Source organism: Pinus tabuliformis, chromosome 9 (assembly GCF_031772625.1).
Source record: "Pinus tabuliformis cultivar Carrire ecotype Pingquan chromosome 9, CPIR1, whole genome shotgun sequence".
Classification (NCBI taxonomy): Eukaryota; Viridiplantae; Streptophyta; class Pinopsida; order Pinales; family Pinaceae; genus Pinus; species Pinus tabuliformis.
Window position 1 is genome coordinate 1265395132 of NC_142307.1, and position 19183 is coordinate 1265414314.

The 19183-nt window shown below is 38.2% G+C and overlaps 1 protein-coding gene across 1 annotated transcript in view; it reads left to right on the plus strand.

Moving 5' to 3' along the window:
* The window catches only part of LOC149153139 (putative ABC transporter C family member 15), a 131446-nt gene extending 112836 nt beyond the window's left edge, over positions 1 to 18610 (plus strand). Inside the window, exons 11-12 of the mRNA XM_089441283.1 lie at positions 17790 to 18029; positions 18159 to 18610. Of these exons, the coding sequence (XP_089297409.1) occupies positions 17790 to 18029; positions 18159 to 18289 (371 nt within the window). The 3' untranslated portion in view covers positions 18290 to 18610. The remainder of the gene's footprint in view (positions 1 to 17789; positions 18030 to 18158) is intronic.
* The last annotated feature ends 573 nt before the right edge of the window (positions 18611 to 19183 follow it).

Consider the following 19183-nt stretch of genomic DNA (forward strand, 5'->3'; position numbering starts at 1 on the left):
TTAAGCTGGAAAATCTGTCAAAAATTAAATTGAGAGAATTAAATTCTTTACAAGTGGAAAAATTATCAAAAAATTAATAAGGTCCCTTTTCAAAATCAAAAATAAGAAAGGACTCATTTCCAAGGCACAAAGTCCCACCCAAAAAAATCATTGGGCCAAAAGAATTATTTTATCAAGCAAATCAAATATTTTGGCCAAGGTGGTTATTTTGAATGAGGGACTTTTGAGAATTCTATTTTTCGAAGATTCTCCAGTGGTCCAAAACAACCCAAAAGTCAAAGATTGGTCCATCCAACACACCCATCAAGGAATTCAATTTTTTTGGAGATCTGTGCAATAGTAATCAAGGGATCGAATTATTTTGACAAGGATCAAGCCATGGATCAAGGGAACTAGCCGTTTTTCCACTTGGAGGGGTCTTAGGTTCTCATTTTTTCAATATAAGGAAGCTATGTGCTCCTTATTTGATCATGAAAACATTTGTAATTAAGATCTAAGTCAAGCTTTGTTGGTCTGTACTATTTTTCTGGAATAATAAAGAAGTCTTTTGGGTTTATTCATGGTGGTGATCCTCTTCTGCTTCTTGTGGTAATGTTTTCTGGATCATGTTCTTAATGCTCTATTGAATAAAATATTGTAAGTTATTATTTCATTAGCTAGTGGTTGGGTTAACTATTTACACAAGTAACTTGCATTAGTTATTGGGTTTAGAATTGCATTATAACTTGATTGATCTAGCAGGTATCTTTAGATTTTGAGGGTTATTATGTGTGTCTAGCCTCTATTGATCTAATAACTCGATCTTAAGTGTCTAGAGACTCAGATCTTGGGCGTGAGGGGAATTCTTTGGTTGGACCAGCCAACTCCCAAGACAAGAAAACTTAAGAGACCACTTTGTTGAATTTCAGGGCTTATCTAACGATTTGTTTTGTAGAGATCTTGGCTATTGCCCACCTATAAAATTATTTAACTCATCTATTCCAATTTATTCATGCATTAACTGAATATATCTTCTTATAAGAGCTATAATCATTGTAAATTTTGTAAATTATTTTTGTAAATAATTTTCTCTAACCCTTGTACATATTTCTCTATATTTATTATTTTGTATATAGCCATTGGGGTTTTTAGCTTGATTTTCTTGCATATCTGAAGAGGATGTCTAGGGTTTCTTCTTGAACTCATTTTACAGGTGGATATTCAAAGGATCGAGGAACAAATTGGATTTTTTGAGGGTTCTAGCCCTCACCTAGCCTAGACAGCTAGGGTTTGGGCTTAATGTCCTACATTTTTTAGGGTTGTCTATCTCCACTTCAGGGCTACAAGGGTTTGAAGGCCTCTAAAGACTTTGATCCATCATTTTTGTGGCTTCTCCTCACCAATGGAATTTGTCTAAAGAATCCGCTAGGGTTTGAGCCCCTTGCTCTCACATCAAAATTCATTTTTGGCAAGGGTTTGAGCTTGAAAATTTTGTAAATTATTTTCTCTATTTTTGCCATCAAAATTTGACTTGGGTTTGGCATTGCAGGCTTATAGATCAAATTTTTGGGACTCAAGTCTGATTGCAAGGCTTGTTGTGGCTAGTTGCTAGGGTCATTGGCTATTCTAGGCCTAGTTGCAGGACTTTTGAGGCTTATTCCCTTGGCCACAGACCTATTTAGGGTCTCTTCTTGTTGCATATGATTGGCGGACTAACTCTTGGTGTATTGCAGGCTTGTACTCATCGTTTGAAAGGGTTTTTGTCGCTTGTTTTGGCTTGGAACTAGATATTTCAGATTTGATCACTTGGAGATTACTTTGAGAGCTCGCCGCAAGGCATAACGGCCTCATATAGCCTAGCCACAAAGCTTTTCAAAGTTTGATCCTCGCCTCAGTTATTTCAAGACTAACACTTCTTGTGTGTAGGGGTATTGCTCCACTGTTGGAAGGATTTTATTGTTGGTTTCTGACTAGGGCTTTTCCCTTTGACATTTCATTATGGCATGTCATTATTCAAAGGTAGGTTGCAAGCCTCATAGGCCTTATCCCTCCTAGTCGTGAGTCTTAAGAGGGTCGTATACCCTTGATATGAAGATTACCTTTGTTGGAGGGTTTTTCACATTAATACTTGAAGATTAAAGGCTTGAAATAATTAAACTCATAAAAAATTTCAATAAATTTTCTAACCCTTTTCTCTTGCTTGGTCGTGGGCTCTAGTTGACTGATTTATCAAGGTCGCGAGGTCCTTTTTAGTACACTATCCATTTCCTTGTGCCTTCCTCTTTGGTGTTTGATAACTTGAGGAGTGGTTGTTGTTGTTAAGGTGCTCATCTTCTTGTGATCTCCTCAAGGTATTGGGAGGAGCCTCTATCTTCTTAGGTAGTTTCTCTTGTTTTGGATTTAGATACTAACCTTTTCTATTTGCTCTCATTGATTAGATAGGACTTCATTGATATCATAGTTAGATCTAGTCTTTGAGTTGTTTCTCTCATTAAATCATTGTTAGCAATCTCATCTGTCATTAGTTACTTGTGTTGGCATCATTAAATTTTCACTTGTTTCCATCATAATATCATATAAGTGAAAATCATCTTAACTAACACTATAACTAAGGCATTTGATATTGTTGTAATTGTTTCATTGAGTAAGCCTAAATTGCTTAATTGGTTTAACATTGGAATCTTGTAACCTTGTGTTTTAAAGTAATATTTCATAAGCTTGGTTATAAGTGGTTTATATCTCTTACATTGAAGCATACTGTCATTATTGTATCTCTTTGAAAATATCTAATCTCATCATCATTTTCATTATCATTTTAGTTTAGTTTTGCATTCCTAATATTTACCTCCAAGCATTAGCTTGGTTGATAGAAAGTTAAGACCACCTTCTTCACGCCAATTTGAGAAGCTTGATCCTTACTCAACGGTTAAAATAGGTGACTCACAGTTCTCTTGTAGGCAATCCCTTGTAGGAACGGAGGCACTTGGGTCGTTAGAACTCCTGGGTAGGTATCATTAATGAGGCCTTAGCCTCCTTCCCCGGGACTTATTTCTACAACCTTGTTTAAGACTTGCTTCAAAACAATTAAGGAGAAGTCTTTCATTTAGATTAGGCATATAATTGAAATTAACCAAGATCCTGCATTTCACATTAGATAGATCTTGCATCCATTCGTTATTTGATCATTGGTAATTGGAATTGTGAGCTTAATCTATAAATGCAACCTTTACATTATTGTTCTTGTCTCTTCAAGTTTATTGTATTTTGAATATCATCTCCACTTGAAAGCACAAGTTTATTTTCATTGCAATTGTCCTTTAAATCATTTATTGCTCATATCTCTAGTTATCTTGATCTGCTTCTTGTACCAACATTTCCTCCTTGCAACATTGCTTATCTTGTAGCTAGAAATATCTCTCATTATTGTGCAAGTCCTTTAATTCATTTGGCCATTGTTATTAAGGCATGATTCTCTTATTATTTCATCTTAAGTGTCATAATGATCTAATCGGATATATTTGTCTCACATTGCCCAATTTAATAACCTGAACTTGCCATCTAATCTTAACTCAAGTTACTAAGAGAATTGATTTCCTTTCCTCTTAATATCCTAGACTTGTTGTTCTAACAAGTTCTTCCTTAGTTTTCCATCTTTAGGGACTAGCCCCCTTAGCTTTCCTAGGAGAGAGCTTAAACAAAGTGAGTAGGGAATAGGTGACAACCCCTACTATGAGTGTTGCGCCGTAAAGAGTGAAGACTACACCTTGTGGGGTTGGAAAATTTTCCCACTTTTAGGTGTACATCTTGGGCAAAAACAGGGCCAACCCCTAGAAGGTGAATTTAGAGGGCCTCTACACAAGTCAAGGTACTTAAGGTCCTCAACACAAGCCCTAAGAAGACATTCGCTAGCATGGCGTTAGCATTTCAACTTGCACATGTGGCGATTTACTTTATTTAACAAAGGCTACTAGGTCGGCTTGTGACCTAGACTAGTGTTTTCCCATTATTTTATGATTTAGAGGGGCTAGTAGGCTAATTAGGCATTTGTATGCCTCATATAAATAGAGAAACATATCATTTTAACTTCTTATCATCAAAGCTTTGGATTTTCTGTCTCATAAGAGGAATTTAGAGTTGTCCTCTTGTGGATAAACTAGAGATCTTGGATGCATTTTGATATTTGGAGTTGACCATGGATAGACTTTGGAACTATTCTTTGGTCTAATGGATGGAAATTTTGCATGTTATCTTGTAAGTGCACTTAATTATTGAAAATATATTTCTTGATATATATGTATAGAATGATTGATTCTAGGTTATGCCAAATTGTGCCCTAATTTGTTGAAGATTAATTGAATACCTATCTAGATGAGTATTGCATGGATTACTCGTACATAACGTGTGATGAATTGTCCTAGTGGTGAAATCCTAGAAGTTGTTCCATGAAAATCCATTTTTCCTAGGGCATCAAATTTCGGCCTCCTTAGAAACATTTTTGGCTAATCTATCTCATCCTAGACTCCATATTCCCAAGGGACAAGGGATTGGTCTAGTTGGTTGGTGATCATACTCTATTTTTATCCATATTTTCCTAATTCGACCCTTTCAAAGCCAAGCTAGGAAACTAGGGCTTGGTGTGAATCCCTAGGAAAGTAGAGTTCAAGTGGTTGGAGAGCCTAAACATCAATGGGATATCATTTGCCACAAAATATATCCTTTTGGTGGGCATCCAATTCAATTTCATCCATAAAATTTCTTGCCCTAGTTGTTTTCCTAAGAGGGAAACCCTAGTTTTGCCTTGCTTCAACTTAAGGGCTTTCTTGAAGGTTTCATGAACCTTGGCCTTGCTAGTATACATTGTTAGAAACCTTTTCTCTTAGCCTTGACCTTTGGAAACCTCTACACTCGTCAAATTTATCAAACCCTAGGTCTTGTGCCTTCTTTGCTAGGCCTCATCATAAAATGTCAATTGTCTCTTTATGGAGCCTTGAACCTAAATTATGCCTTTCTAGAAGAGCTCATAGTGAGGTTATCTTACATATTAACCTTAGAAAATCTGTCATAAGTGATCTCTTTTCTATTGGGACTCCTCCCATTTGCAAAAGTCCATAAATAGTAGGTGGTTTTGGTTGTGTTGACAGTGGGCCACTACCCCATTGTTGTCACTTGGTCTAGTTTATGCTTTGTAAGGTTTCCCTCTCCAAGGCTTGCTAGATTCACAGCAACAGGGCCAATCACTAGTAACACATAGTTGGACTGAGAATTTGTTGCACTCCAAGGCCTAACATCACTCTAACTATAAAGATTGAACAATTGGCTATCCTATGGACATATTTTCATCTACTGAGATACCTAGGTACTCAAACATGGTGCCCATTAGTTCTCTAGGAAAACAATTTGGATATAGGATGTATCCAAGTCCATCCAACACTTTATGCACCTATCAATGAGAAATTATAGCGTAACAATTGTTAAATAGTATTTTATCAAGGAACAATTAATGGCAACAAAACACAGTTAAATTTTCCTTCCAGCTACAACACACCTTACCAAGTAGACTCAAGAATGAATTTTATAGTGCCATGTAGGTTGTACCCCTAGGAGAAATTTTTTCTCCTATTGTTTCAGCATGACAGCCAACAACCCTATCATGATCCATTGTAAGCTAGCCTCAAATGCCTCTCATCCTTGCTTTGGTCAGTGTTTTGTTTCATCTAGCCTGCTCATCTAATAAAGGTGGATCATCTATTGTAAGGTACATTAACCATTTTTGTACTCAATCACTTTCATTTAATGTTTATGGGCATTCTAGTATGTGTCATAGATAAAATTGGAGGATAGACCACTTTTTATTGTACATTTGTTCCCATGCTTCATCTTAGTGGTTATCACTTGCCCCTAGTCCAGCGTGACCTTCCTTGAGGCCTTTCTTTCATTGTCTAGAAGGGGCACAAATAGGAGGCTCTAATTGATGTTGTGTGTCCATGGTAATCCATACTTAACACCTTCGATCTCCCCCATTTGTCTACAACATATATTCAAGTTGATTATTATCAATCACCATTATTGGTTCCCTGTTTTCTTCATCCTTGAGTAGGGGCCTTGAAACTTTTCCCTAAGAGGTTGATGTAGTAGGAAGAAAAGAAAATGCATATGCCAAATGTTGAAATGCCAAAAAGTGGCAAGGATAAAAGAAAGTGCATGGAAAAAAAATCCTAGCCTGAGCTTTATCCCCCTCATTAGCCCTCACCCAATTCTTGGCTAAAGCATGAACTATCTAAATGAAAAGAAATTAGAATATCCCAACCTCGATGAGCAATGAAATGATTCATCTTCAAGGGATCAATGATGAATCAGTGAGCTTGTAATCCAAGCTATGTATATGAAAAAATTAATGAAAAAGGCGCATAAGAGGGGTGGTAAAAATAGTTCGAGGAAAGGGGTAACTCAGGTCCCACTATTGCTCCTTCTTCACATGTTGGAATTTCATTGCTAGTACAAGATTGTGGCATCCTCAATAAAGTGAACCCCATATCATGTCATTGATCACTTACACCTATTGATTGATGGGTCAGTCTAGGAACTGTTTTTCCCCTTAGGGTTGGAAGTAACTAATATGCCCTTACGATAACCCTCCCATACTTAAGCAAGGTAATTTGTTTTCAAATGATAAACTAGGAAGATATTTGAAGATGATGCTTGTGTGAAGTATTTTGATGCTTTTAACATTGAATATGGCCCACTTTGGTTTGTGCACCTATGATGTCAATCTCACTTGATTTTGTGTGTGTGTGTGTTGTCAAATCTTTGCTCCTAGATACAACTACCATCCCTTGAGTGATTTGATGATGCTTATCCAACACTTCAGAGAAGACGTCCAACCCCACTTACTGACTCCAATGGGCATGGCCTAGGATGTTGACTACTTGTTGACAAGTGTTGACCTTGGGATGCCACAGCATAATTGACGATACTCTTCTCTCTGTCCAAGACCTTTCATTTCCCTCTAGAGCCAGAACATTACCGTGAGAGTTGATGTACCCCCAAGTTGACAGGACCCCCAAGTTGATATTACACCTATTTTATGGATGTTTACCTATTTTTGAGGAGATTTGAATATGATAATGGGGCCCCTTTGTAGGGGATGGTAGACTACTCTACATGATGACATCATACCCTAGCTCCATGGCGTCCCCTTCATGATGCCTAGATTGATGACGTGGGTTTGTTTGAAGGTGACGTTTTAATAAGGGAGTCGTGCTTGATGATTGGACACCATTTGATGAGGAGATATGACCTTTGGGATGAGATGCACTACTTTTGAGCCATCCGTTGCACCTTTTGTTGAAAGACACATCTTTTGGAGGATGGAGTCACCCTAAGAGGGTTTCTAACTCACATATGAGGTTAATTGAGTTAGCTATCTTTGGGAGTTAGTTAGTGACTTATCCAACTCATAATCATAATTAATTTTTATTTTAGGGCTTTTAGACTAAATAGAGAGAAATTCGACTTGGTTGCCTCATATAAATAGAGGGAGGTCAAAGTCTCTTCTTATCATTGTGACACACTTGGAGATCAATTTGCACTACTTGTCTTATCTCTCTTGTGAGCTATGGAGCTCCAGTGTAACAGGCTTCTTGGGGAGGATATTTTGTTGGATGGTTCTCTCACTTGATGATTCTTTGATGATATGTGCTAATTTATTGTGTAAGTATCTTCTTCCATCTTGTACATGTTGAAGGATTAGGGCTTAATGAAATTTTCATCAATGTGTTGTTGATGTTTTATGGCTCTAACATATCCTTGAACAAGTTTTCCATCAAGTGTCTATTGAGGAACCTAGGTTTAGCATCCTCCCTTTCAATCTCCAAAGAAGCCAAAAGGATGCTAGGGTTTAAGGAATTATCTTCTCTTCCTTTTTCTCCTTGAAATCGATTCCATTGGTCCTCTTCCATCGATTCATTTGTTTTTAGACTCCATTAGGCCTTGATTGAGAAAGGCACTAGTCATATCTCTTGTGCCAACCCATGAAATAAAATAAAACCATAAATTTTAATTTCATGTTTTCTAGGGTAAATTAAGGTTAGATTACAAAAAAATCATCATTTTTCAACAGTGTTTCCCTCGGACGTCATTGGACTAGGGTTATACTTCTTATGCATTTATCTAAAAAAGTAAAAATATCATTTTCAGCTATTAATTGGGGCTAAAGTCTGGGGTTTCTATTATTGTTGTATGAGTTTTTAACCACTGGAAATTGTTGTAATTTATATCTTGTTTACTCGTTGGATAGCCCTAATTTTATGCTTGTTTATCATAGATTCTGGGGTGTTTTCTTATCGCTGTTATAAAATATTTGCATCCTATAAATTATTGATCAAAATCCTAGTTTATAAAAGCAAAGTGTATTTTCTTGATTGTGTGTATTTGGATACCTATTTGAGCCTGTTTAGGGCTAACTAAGCCCTCTAGATTTAGTCACAGAGAACCTTTGAACTCACTCTCTTGAAATTACACCTTGAAATCTCCCGAAACCCTAACATTGCATACTTGTACTTGGGTGAATCTTGTAGTAGAATCCTTGGGTATTTAGCCTAGAATCATTTGGGTTACTTAATCCTTAAGATTTGTTGGGGAAGCCTCCCTTGTGGGGATTGTATCCAACGATAGAAATGAGGAGAGTAGCTTTTGAGGCGACAGTGGTAAATAATCGCATCGTTGCTGTCAATCTAGATTGCTTTGTCAGGCTTTGCACTAAAGTGCTAGATTTTGCAATAACATTACCCACCATTGTGTTGGTTACTATATAGAAAATCTGGCCATGATTTTATGGAAGACACACATTTATGCATGGCAATGTTTGGAGCTTTGATCCACAAAATGTTGTAAAGTTTGCTCTAGTAATGTCTAAAATGGAAGGTGGTTGTCCACTTTACTTCAATACAAGTACAAAAGGATTCCATCCAGCGGGAGCTGGACTGAATGGTAGGAGAACTTGGAAAGTTGTTGATTAACCTTCTACAGGATAGATAAATCATTTCTTTGATTGTAAATATTCAACATTCCTCTCTCATATTGGGAAAATCATTCTACCTGTTTAGGACTCTGGGTGTAAATGTACAAATGATTATGACACTGAGGCAGAGTCCTGGGGCAAGACCCTTCATCCTACATTTTTTGGTGAAGGTGATTAAGAGTAATACAAATGGTTGCAGCTGATTTGGAAGAATTGGTCACTGCAACAAAGGACCAAATGTTTGCTACACACTTGAAACCCATGCTAGCTGAGATCACTGTCATTTGTTGAGATGATGGCATATTGGAGAGGTTGATTGTTGAGTTTTGATGATGAAAATTTACCTTCATATCGCTTGAAATCAGTGGTGGCCGCAGTCGAGGAATGGGTGCTCAATCTTCTTGTATGTGAACTATAATTTCGGCAGAAGAGAAACTTAAGAGATGTGTGGGTTCCAACAGCAAGGTTTTTTTCACTGGGTATCCAAGCTTTTTAACGGGACACACATTAAGCAAACCTAAGAATGGCAATAATAATAATTCATGATGCACACAGACCTCAATATCTGCTCAAATTAGAAGAAAAGTGATACTTTTAAAAATGGGCATGGTAGGAAGCATGTCTCTCCTTTGCTACAGTGGCTGTTAACTTCCAGCAGGTTATATTGCAGTAAGAAGACCTCGTACAAGTGGCAGCAGCACCTTAGGTGTTTCCCCTAGTCACTTTAGCAGCAAATTTGCAGAGTCTGGTTACAGATCTGACCTGAGGCAGGGTGTGCTCCCAACTTGGCCTGCTTTTCTACTCTAAAATTGACCAAATAAATGACATAGCACACACAAACACACTCTGGCATGCTCTCTACTCTAAAATTGACCAAATAATGGCATACACACACCAACACACTTTGGCATGCTTTCTACTCTAAAATTGACTAAGTTAATGACACACATCCACATGCACATGCACATGCAAGCACACACCCACACATATATGCAGAACTGATATAAAGAGTTTTGGAGCCGACCAATAAAGCAAGATTGGAGCTGACCTGTGCAAGTGATGAAAGTGTGGAGGACCGACTTGTATATGTTCTAACGTGCTTTTTTTTAATTCAAAGGTGACCTATACAACTGTGGAATTTTACTGATCTGAGCCACAAATTTGGATTTTGTAGCTGACCTGTGGACTGTAGATTTGTATTAGCTGATGAGTGTCAAAGCCAACTTGATGGGGACTTTAATATGGTTATATATTTAGTTCTTTTGAGAGGTTTTACTAGCTGGTCTAGATGTTGAGTCTTTGTTATGTAGGCCTAATTTGCGCACTTGGAGCTCCTCACATCAATGTTGTGAAAAGCGCGAGCGGGATTAAATCGGCGCCGGGAATGAAGCGGAAAAAATCGGAAAAAAGTGGGAAAAAAGCGTTTGGTACAAAAATATTCATTTTTTTTCATTTTTTTTCAATTTTTTTAATATCTAAACCATCTACAACATAAAATAAATACATTGACACATAAATATGATAAGAAAACTAATATATAAGATGTTTAATATCATTTCTAGCGCTAAAATCACACATAACATTGAATCATGTCCTGAATAGTAAGTTCTGACTCCTGAGTCCCAGCTCAGCCTCAAAATATCAACCAAAAATATGATAATGTATCTCATCATGTCATAATGTCATAGACTCATATACAATAAAATGAAAGTCTAATCCTATTGATTTCCTCTGCCCCTCTTGCGAGAAAATGTCACAGCTTTCTCTTTCCCTCTAGATGTAGATGTTGGTGCCTGTGCTGGTGGAAATGGCAGTGGAGTCTGATGTGCTCTAGAAGCTGAAGAACTAGAAGTATGAGCTACAGGAGGTAGGCCACGTCCTCTATTGGTGGTAGTGGTAGCCCGGGTAGGCAGTGTCACCTCCTCCTCCTGCTCCTCCTGCTCCTCCTCCCCCTCCACTACATCCTACACTAACCAATCATCAGCAGAATCCATGAGAGGCCTCTCGGCCTCAACCCTCCATGCAACAGTGGTGTCAATCCCATCCAATGAGATGGCATCCACATCAGGTGTCCTCTCAAGTTGCCTCACCCACAATCGAATATTGTAGTAGACGTAGACCATGTCATTAAGTCGCTGGGACTCCAACCTGTACAAAGATCATGAAATAATAATTAATAATTAATATTATAAAAAAAATATTGTTTAATGAATTCAAAAATTTATTTGGAAATTTGCAATATTTTAAATGTTTAAGTGTTAACCTGTTGCGCTTCTTGTTGTGTATTTTTTCAAATACACTCCAGTTGCGCTCACATCCTGAGGAGTTGCATGTTTGGCTGAGGATGCGTACGGCAAGCTTTTGCAAAAGGGGTACTCTGCCACCATACATCTTCCACCATGCATCTACAACAAAATTACAAATAAAATTTTAAATAAACATAAGAAAAAAATGGAATTTGAAGAGACAATGAAATTTGAAACAAAGTTACAAACTAAAAAATCCCTGGCATTTTAATCGTCCTATCAGTGACAGCCATCTCAAAGCCAAATGTGCCACCTGCCATCTTATATGTCTCAATTTGTTTAGAGATCTCTATACGTTGTTCTGGAGATCGTACCATCTTCTGGACACAGGATAAGAATCCATCCATGATCTCAGCATCAAAATCAAACCCACATGCATAAGAAAATGCAGGGTTCAGGAAAAGCCCAGCAGCATGAATGGGACGATGGAGTGTGTTGTTCCATCGCTCATCAATCACTCCCCATAGAAGGAGTTGTTTCTGAAACCCATCATCTCCCTTATCATCATAGTAGGCCCGAATGGCTTCTTTGGCCCTGTCCATGGCTTCATACAAATAGCCCATTGCGGGCTTCTCACCATCAACCAACCGAAGAACCTTTACCAAAGGTTCAGTAACGGCGCACACCTCCTGCACTCCCGCCCAGAAGTCTTCCTGGTATGAAACTAGTCTGCATACGGCCTCTCCCTCTAGTTTGCGGCTCATTGACATAGCACACCACTCCTCTGAAAGAAACATTCTCTTCACATCCCACATAGAATTCACGAGGGATTGAAGAGATATGAAACTCGTGGCAAACCGTGTAATGGCGGGGCGCACCAACTCTTTGTTGTTGGTGAATCTTCTCATCAAGCTAAGCACAGATGTATGATTATATATAAATTTTGTGATGCTTTTTGATGATTCAACAATACCTTTGACAAAGGGAATTTTCCCTATGTCCTCTAACATCAAATCAATATAATGGGCAGTACAAGGTGTCCAAAATAAAGTAGGATGCCTGTCCATAAGCATTCTACCAGCAGCAACATAATTTGCAGCATTGTCCGTTATGACTTGGACAACATGTTGTTCACCCACCTCCAAAATAAACACATCCAGCAAATCACATAAAGTTCTTGCATCTTTGATTTGATGAGATGCATCAACAGATTTGATAAACATAGTCCCCTTGGGACAACTAACCAAGAAGTTTATAAGAGTTCTCCCCTTTTGGTCAGTCCAACCATCTGACATAACAGTGCATCCTGTTTGTGCCCATGATGCCCTAAAATCCTCCAATCTTTGGGTGCAGCCACGCTTTTCATCTTGAAGAATCCGGCCTCTGAAATCATGATAAGAAGGGATTTTGTACCCCGGGCCAACACTGGCAATAGCATCAACAGTAGGTTGGAAAAATGGATTATTCCTTACAATGCTGAAAGGAATATCACTCCAGAGGAGAAATTTTGCCATCAACCTGTCAGCTTGTTCTTTTTCAGTTCTTTTTAGCATTGAACCGATAGATGGTTGTGAACCAGGTGTGGTTTGAGGAACAAAAAATGATGATGCAGCGACCGGATTCACTGATGCTGCAGTAGAACCAGTGCCACTTGGCCCACTTCCTTCAGCTGACCTTTTTAGTTGCCTTTTGAGTTCTTCTTTGGCCTCTCTAGTGTGCTCTAATTCTCCCAATGCTCTCATGGCTCTTTGGATAAGTTCAGGATTTGTATTTATACAGGGCCCCACATCATGTCCAGGGATTTGTGCAAGGTGAAACTTCAACCTGTACACCCCCCCGCGTATGTCCTTTCCACACAACTTGCAATTCAAGTTTTGTCTATCATTCGGAGCTTTAGGTTCACCATATTCCCAGAAAGGATCCAATTTCCTTGGCATGTTTGTTTTTGAATTTTGAATTTGCAAACCTATGGGAAAACAAGGATTAGGAAATAGGAATTTAGGATTACAATTTAGCATTTACAAAATTACAAGTTACAAATTTCCAAAATCCAAAGTTCCAAACCCAAGTTACCCAACCAAATGGCAAATGCCAAAAACAATGAAAAAAACATAAACAATGTTTAAAAAAAAGGAAAAAAAATAAAAAATTGGTTCCCATAGTCATACCAATTTACCCATCCCAAATCAATGAAAAAATACAAAAAATTCTTTAAAAACAATGAAAACAAAAGGAAAATGGGTGCCCATATGAAGTTTCCCAACCAAAAACAATGAAAAACAATGTTTTTAAACAAGGAAAACAAAAAAAAATTAATCCACATACCGTTTTTATGGAGAAATTGGTGGTCTCCTCTTGAATTTGTCCTACAAGCACCTAGATTTGCTCACAAACCCTCCAGCTCCTCTCTCCAACACGTTCTCCTCCTCCTACGCGCGCCCACAGTCCAAATGAACCAAAAAAAATCGAAAATCGGATTATAAAACCCGCTGCCCCGGCCCCCCACGCTTTTTTCGGAAAAAGCGCGATTTTTTCGAAAAAAGCGTGCTTTTTTCAAAAAAGTGCGCTTTTTTCGGAAAAAATCGCCAAAAAAAATTAGCCTCTTTTTACCCATAAAAAACGTGATTAAATCGCCTTGGGGAAAAAAGCGCGCTTTTAACAACACTGCCTCACATATTCGTACTTCCATTTGAAGGTATGGCTCACTAATTTGGTGGAAAAAAAGAAGCTTTGGCAAGCCTTGAAAGGTTGGAAAGCGCCTTTTGGAAGCCCATGTCCAAATGTTGAAGAGTCGTCACTTTTGAAGGCCTGTGTTTGTATGCTTGAAGGGTTACTTGTAGAAGGCTACATTGCAAAAGGGCCTTTGGACGCTGGATGTTGCGCCAAAAGCCTCTCTATTCCCTTCATTTATGGAGACGGGTCTCCCTATAGGGGTCATGCCCCTTTAGAACTGTACATGTGGCATAAAAGCCCTTTGATTTTGTATTTTTGATTAATTAATTATAGAAGAGGGCCATTTGCCTCTCCATAGGCTAGAATAGGGAATTTTAGCTTAGAAAATAATATTTTAATGTAAAGGAAGGTGAACACCTCATCTATAAATAGAGGTGCACTTCATCCCATTTTCTCATGGTTGGATTGGGAGAGAAATCCCTTAGCAAGTCTGAAATTTCTGTGAAGTTTGTCTTTTTGTAATTTGGTTATGGTTGGATGAGTTGTGTGACTTTCCTCGGGACTTTGTTGATGTGGATTTTGATCTCTTTTCATGGATGATTTATGGTGAAGCTTGGATGAATGCATGATAAACCTAGTAAGTGGACTTCTTTTATCTTGGTTTAGTGTTTTATTGGATGATTATCCTTCTTAAACAAACCGTTCTTCTAAGTCTTTGAGGAAGTAGCAAGTGGGCTCCTTCCTTTATCTCATTTTGGAAGATTGAGAACCTAGATTCAAAACCCTAAGATAAGTGAGTGGACTTACCCTAGTCTTTTGTGTCTTGTATCTACCCCAAGTCATTTCAAGTTGTTGTTCCTTGACACCATATGTCCACAAGAAAAAACAATATTGGCAAGCCAGGTCACTAATCTTCTATCCTCCATCATCTATTTTCCTTATAAATTATTAAAACCATCTTGTTGGGGATTTGCTCTCCTTGTAATTCCTTGGTTGTGGGTGGTTGGACTCTGGAGACATCCCATTTGAAATCAAATCCTGGAAAGTATACTAAAACCCTAGCAATCCTATATTCAAGAACCAACTTAAACCCTAATTGATCCATCTATTTACTAATGGTGGTAGAAGTAGAAGCCTTTGGGGGCTCTTGAATTGGTTTGACCATGCCATTAGATCCTTGAGATCTATTAGAGAGAACCCTCATTAAGCCAAAGGAGAGCTGGCCAAAAGCCAAAAGAGGGTTGTTGAGGTGACAGTGGGCCCTCCTGTTGAGTACAATGGATCTCGCACTTGAGCTTTTGGACTTTATCTCAAGAAGTGCAAGAGTTTGTTGTAGCACAGGGCTATAAAAAATCAATCAGAAAGCAGAGAGATTGACACAAATGATAAAATGCTTCTTGTATGTTTTTCTCGGGAGACACACATATACTGGACATTTTAGTTTGCATCTTTGGCATCTTGGTTCAATCTTCAACATCATTATCCAATATTCTTCTTGGAGCTTCGATACTTTCACAAAGCAATTGTTAGGGTAGTCAATTCTAACAAACTCTACACTGACATATTGAGTTGACTAGGCTCAATATGTTGTTTTTTAAAACAAACCCCAAGAAATTTCAAGGACCCATATCACTTCTCCCATGATCTTTCTTTCTTTGATACCCTTACCATATGTAGAAATTTAGATCAGTGCTTCTAGATCCCAATTGAGTCGCATATGCACATCATCAATATTAATGGCACCTATTACCCTAACATCTATATGCAATTAACATTCATGAGCCCACCTATTCTTGTACAAATCTTTCATTCAACAACTCTTCAATGATATATTGATGAGGACTTTACGAATCCAAACCGCTCCAGATGCATGACCACCAGGTTGCCGCAGTAAAACCATGTGCATGAAGCTCTCCAAGTTGGCCTCCTGGTTCCTAAGGTATCCCTTCATCATGTTGTTGTAGGTTGAGGTTTCTCTTTCACAAAAAAGTGCTCCTAGAGTTGCCGTAGGCTTGCTTAGTCCAATCTTCGTTTCATTCTTACTGCGGCTCCACCAACTTTCCCAATGAAAAGATGTCGGGATTACTTCAAAACCCACGGCTAATACGGATTCATGTAGAAACTCAAAACGTTCCTGTCTACGACAAGACCGGCCCGTTCCTGCAATTGACGGAACTCATTCTGTTCAAGTTCATCCCAAACCTATTTTTTTAATTCTTTAAATTTCTTCTGCTTGGCTTCGTGTTTTTGTTCAGCTTTCAATACATTTTCAATGTTGCAGAGGCTCTCGGTGTGCCACTCTTTCTTGTTGCCATCGGATCTTTCCAGGTTCCACTCCTTGCCTTTATTTCGATTTCGACGAGTCATTCATGTTTATTATTTCATCTTCTATCACGTCAAATAGGTTCAAGGACAGGGCTGTACTGGCATCACAGACAATCATATCCACCTCTTCATAACACATATCAACCAATTAGATCCACTCTTCATTGTACCGAGAGGCTCATTTTAACAACCCAATATGATGTGTAATTTTGTGGGTTGGTCATCAAAATTATCAAAATATATTTTTTTTAAACCTACAAAAATTAAATCACTATACAAAACATTTAAATAATGTCTACTCATAAAAAAAACAAGTGAAAAAATCCAGTCCATCTCGCCTCATGTTAAATCCGTATTTCTATACTGATTTAATTTTGTTCAGCACCACAACATTCCAAGCAATACTTCTTTGAGCATACCATTCTAAACAAGCTCTCAATGAATAATACTGTGAGAAGCTACACAACCTCCACAATTGTAACGTAGATATTAGGAAATGAAGGACAAATAAACCATAATGCTATAGACAAATCATAGCAAACCTTAATGCGATAGACAAATCATAAACTACAGACAAGCAGTAGCAACACTCCCAAAAATTAGTCTACTCTCTGTACACTAATCCTATACGTACAAAGATGGACCTCTCTGACAGAGAGTCAGGCTTGTAACAATTTTGATATTAAAGAAATAGGAGAGTAAACATTGTTTCCACACACACTAATACTATATTTGTATGCTAATTTTTTTCCCATGTGACAAAGTACTTTGCTGGAGTCTGTAGGCCAGAGCTATTCAAGAACAAGGTTCAAAATCATTACAACAATATGCTTATAACGTCATTTGTGAAAATGAACTTAGGTAAGAAGGATAGAAATCATTCCTCCCAACCACCCAAGACAAACCCCATTAACCATGTCTATAATTACCACTATCCCCGCCTTCAAGCACTGCAGGTTGCACTTGTTAACATTCTCCGCCCTTTGTGTGAGTTTCCTCAAAAACCATTGCTATTGGGATATGCAATTTCTCCTTGGTCCCCTGGCCTTCGCAGGTTTTAAAAAACAGGCGGGAGAATAAGTAAATGAGGGGACATACATTACTTGCAATGAGTGAGGCACAATGAATAAAATATTCCATTAAACGAATGTTCCAGCGGTACAATCACACACCCGCTCGATGGCTTGAGTTACATCTTCATGAAATTCTCTGTAATAAGGTTGTCCAACCACCTAGCTGATAACAATAGATTGAATTTATACTGTGTATGCGGTGCATTGAATCTAGATACTAAATCAAAACCAGTGCAATGAAGCTACACAACCTCCGGTTTCCTGAGCTTCTCAACCTCGAGGTGCTTATCAAACCCCTGTATAGATGGGTTTTGGCTAGTAGAATAAACTCTGTTAGAAAACCTTATAACTGGCACATTAGACACATACAGCCTAAATGGACAATAAGAAAATCAGATAAAATTCTAATGTACATTTAAAGAAGGATAAATTTGTGCGATACTTACAATGGTTAAAAGCGTTTATTGAATGCAGTTGTCGAAAATGGGGAAAACTGGAGTGTTGGCCAGCGGCAGCTGGTGTGCCTTGGACGAGCCCTGCTCAAACGAAGTCGCATCCTGGTGCTTGACGAGGCTACAGCTTCTGTGGACACTGCAACCGACGGTGTTATACAGCGTGTAATTCGTTCAGAGTTTGCAGATTGCACTGTCATCACCGTGGCTCACAGAATCCATTCTGTAATTGACAGCGATCTGGTTCTGGTACTCAGCGAAGGTAATTGAGTTTAATACGCTTGTTTTTGGCCTTATATGCATTTTTTTCCATACCCAATTGAGATCCAGGGCGGGCCTCATGGCACTGGTCAAGATGTATTGTAGCTAATGGTACTCGTTGCTTCAACAGGAAGAATTCTGGAATATGACAGTCCACTAAAGTTGCTGGAGAACAAAAGCTCGGCATTTTCAAAGCTCATTCAGGAGTATTCTGTGAGATCAGCCAGCGTCTCTAACTTAGCAGCATTAAACTGCAGTTAGATGTCGATTCTATCTAGATATATGGCTTGTAAAAGCATTGAAGAAGATGAACTCTAGATGATCTAGGCAAAATATTTCAGCAAACGCAGTTCTAGAGACTCTAGGCAATGGGAGCTACAAATGATGTAGGGAAGTTTTCGTTGATCGGATGGCATTGTTTTTGAACTTGCCATGAATGCAAAGATAGTTATTACGCGGGTGTTCAGTTATATAGATGAAGTGAGAGTGGAAAAGATTGAACTACAGAAAGGAACTTTTCGTCTACTGCGACACTGTAATTTTAACGAAAATTATGAATGGCTACTTTTAGTTTTTTATTCACTCTATATAAAATTAAATTATGTGGAGCGTACAAAGTAATGTCAACCCATGATTCAATTGTCTTTCTTATGGATTCATTTTGTCAGGTTGGCCCTGGGAAAACGAGAATGTGATATTTAACTATTTTGGAAAAATATATTGCAAACAAAGCTACAAGCTTACATATTGTATAATCATGAACAATAATGAACAATAATCAAAGGTACAAGCTTACATATTGTATAATCATGAACAATAATGAACAATAATCATAGGAAGGTGGACACTCGGCCTGGCATACACACAAATATTGTCACAAGGTATCCCGTGATTTAAATCAGTCAGATTCCACAAATATTGTCACAAGGTATCCCGTGACTTAATCAGATTCTACGAAAAAGTGGGGTTTAAGACCACCTCCTCAGATTCCATGAAAAAGTGGGGTTTAAGACCTTCCCGTCTGCGTGCAGCTTTCGCTGGAAGAGCTTGGTTTCATTGACTTTGGCTGGGGATTTGAACATTTAGTTTTAGCTTTGAGTTTGGGCCTAGACTTTTATAAAATTTCTAGGGTTAAGTTTTATGATAAGTTTACTT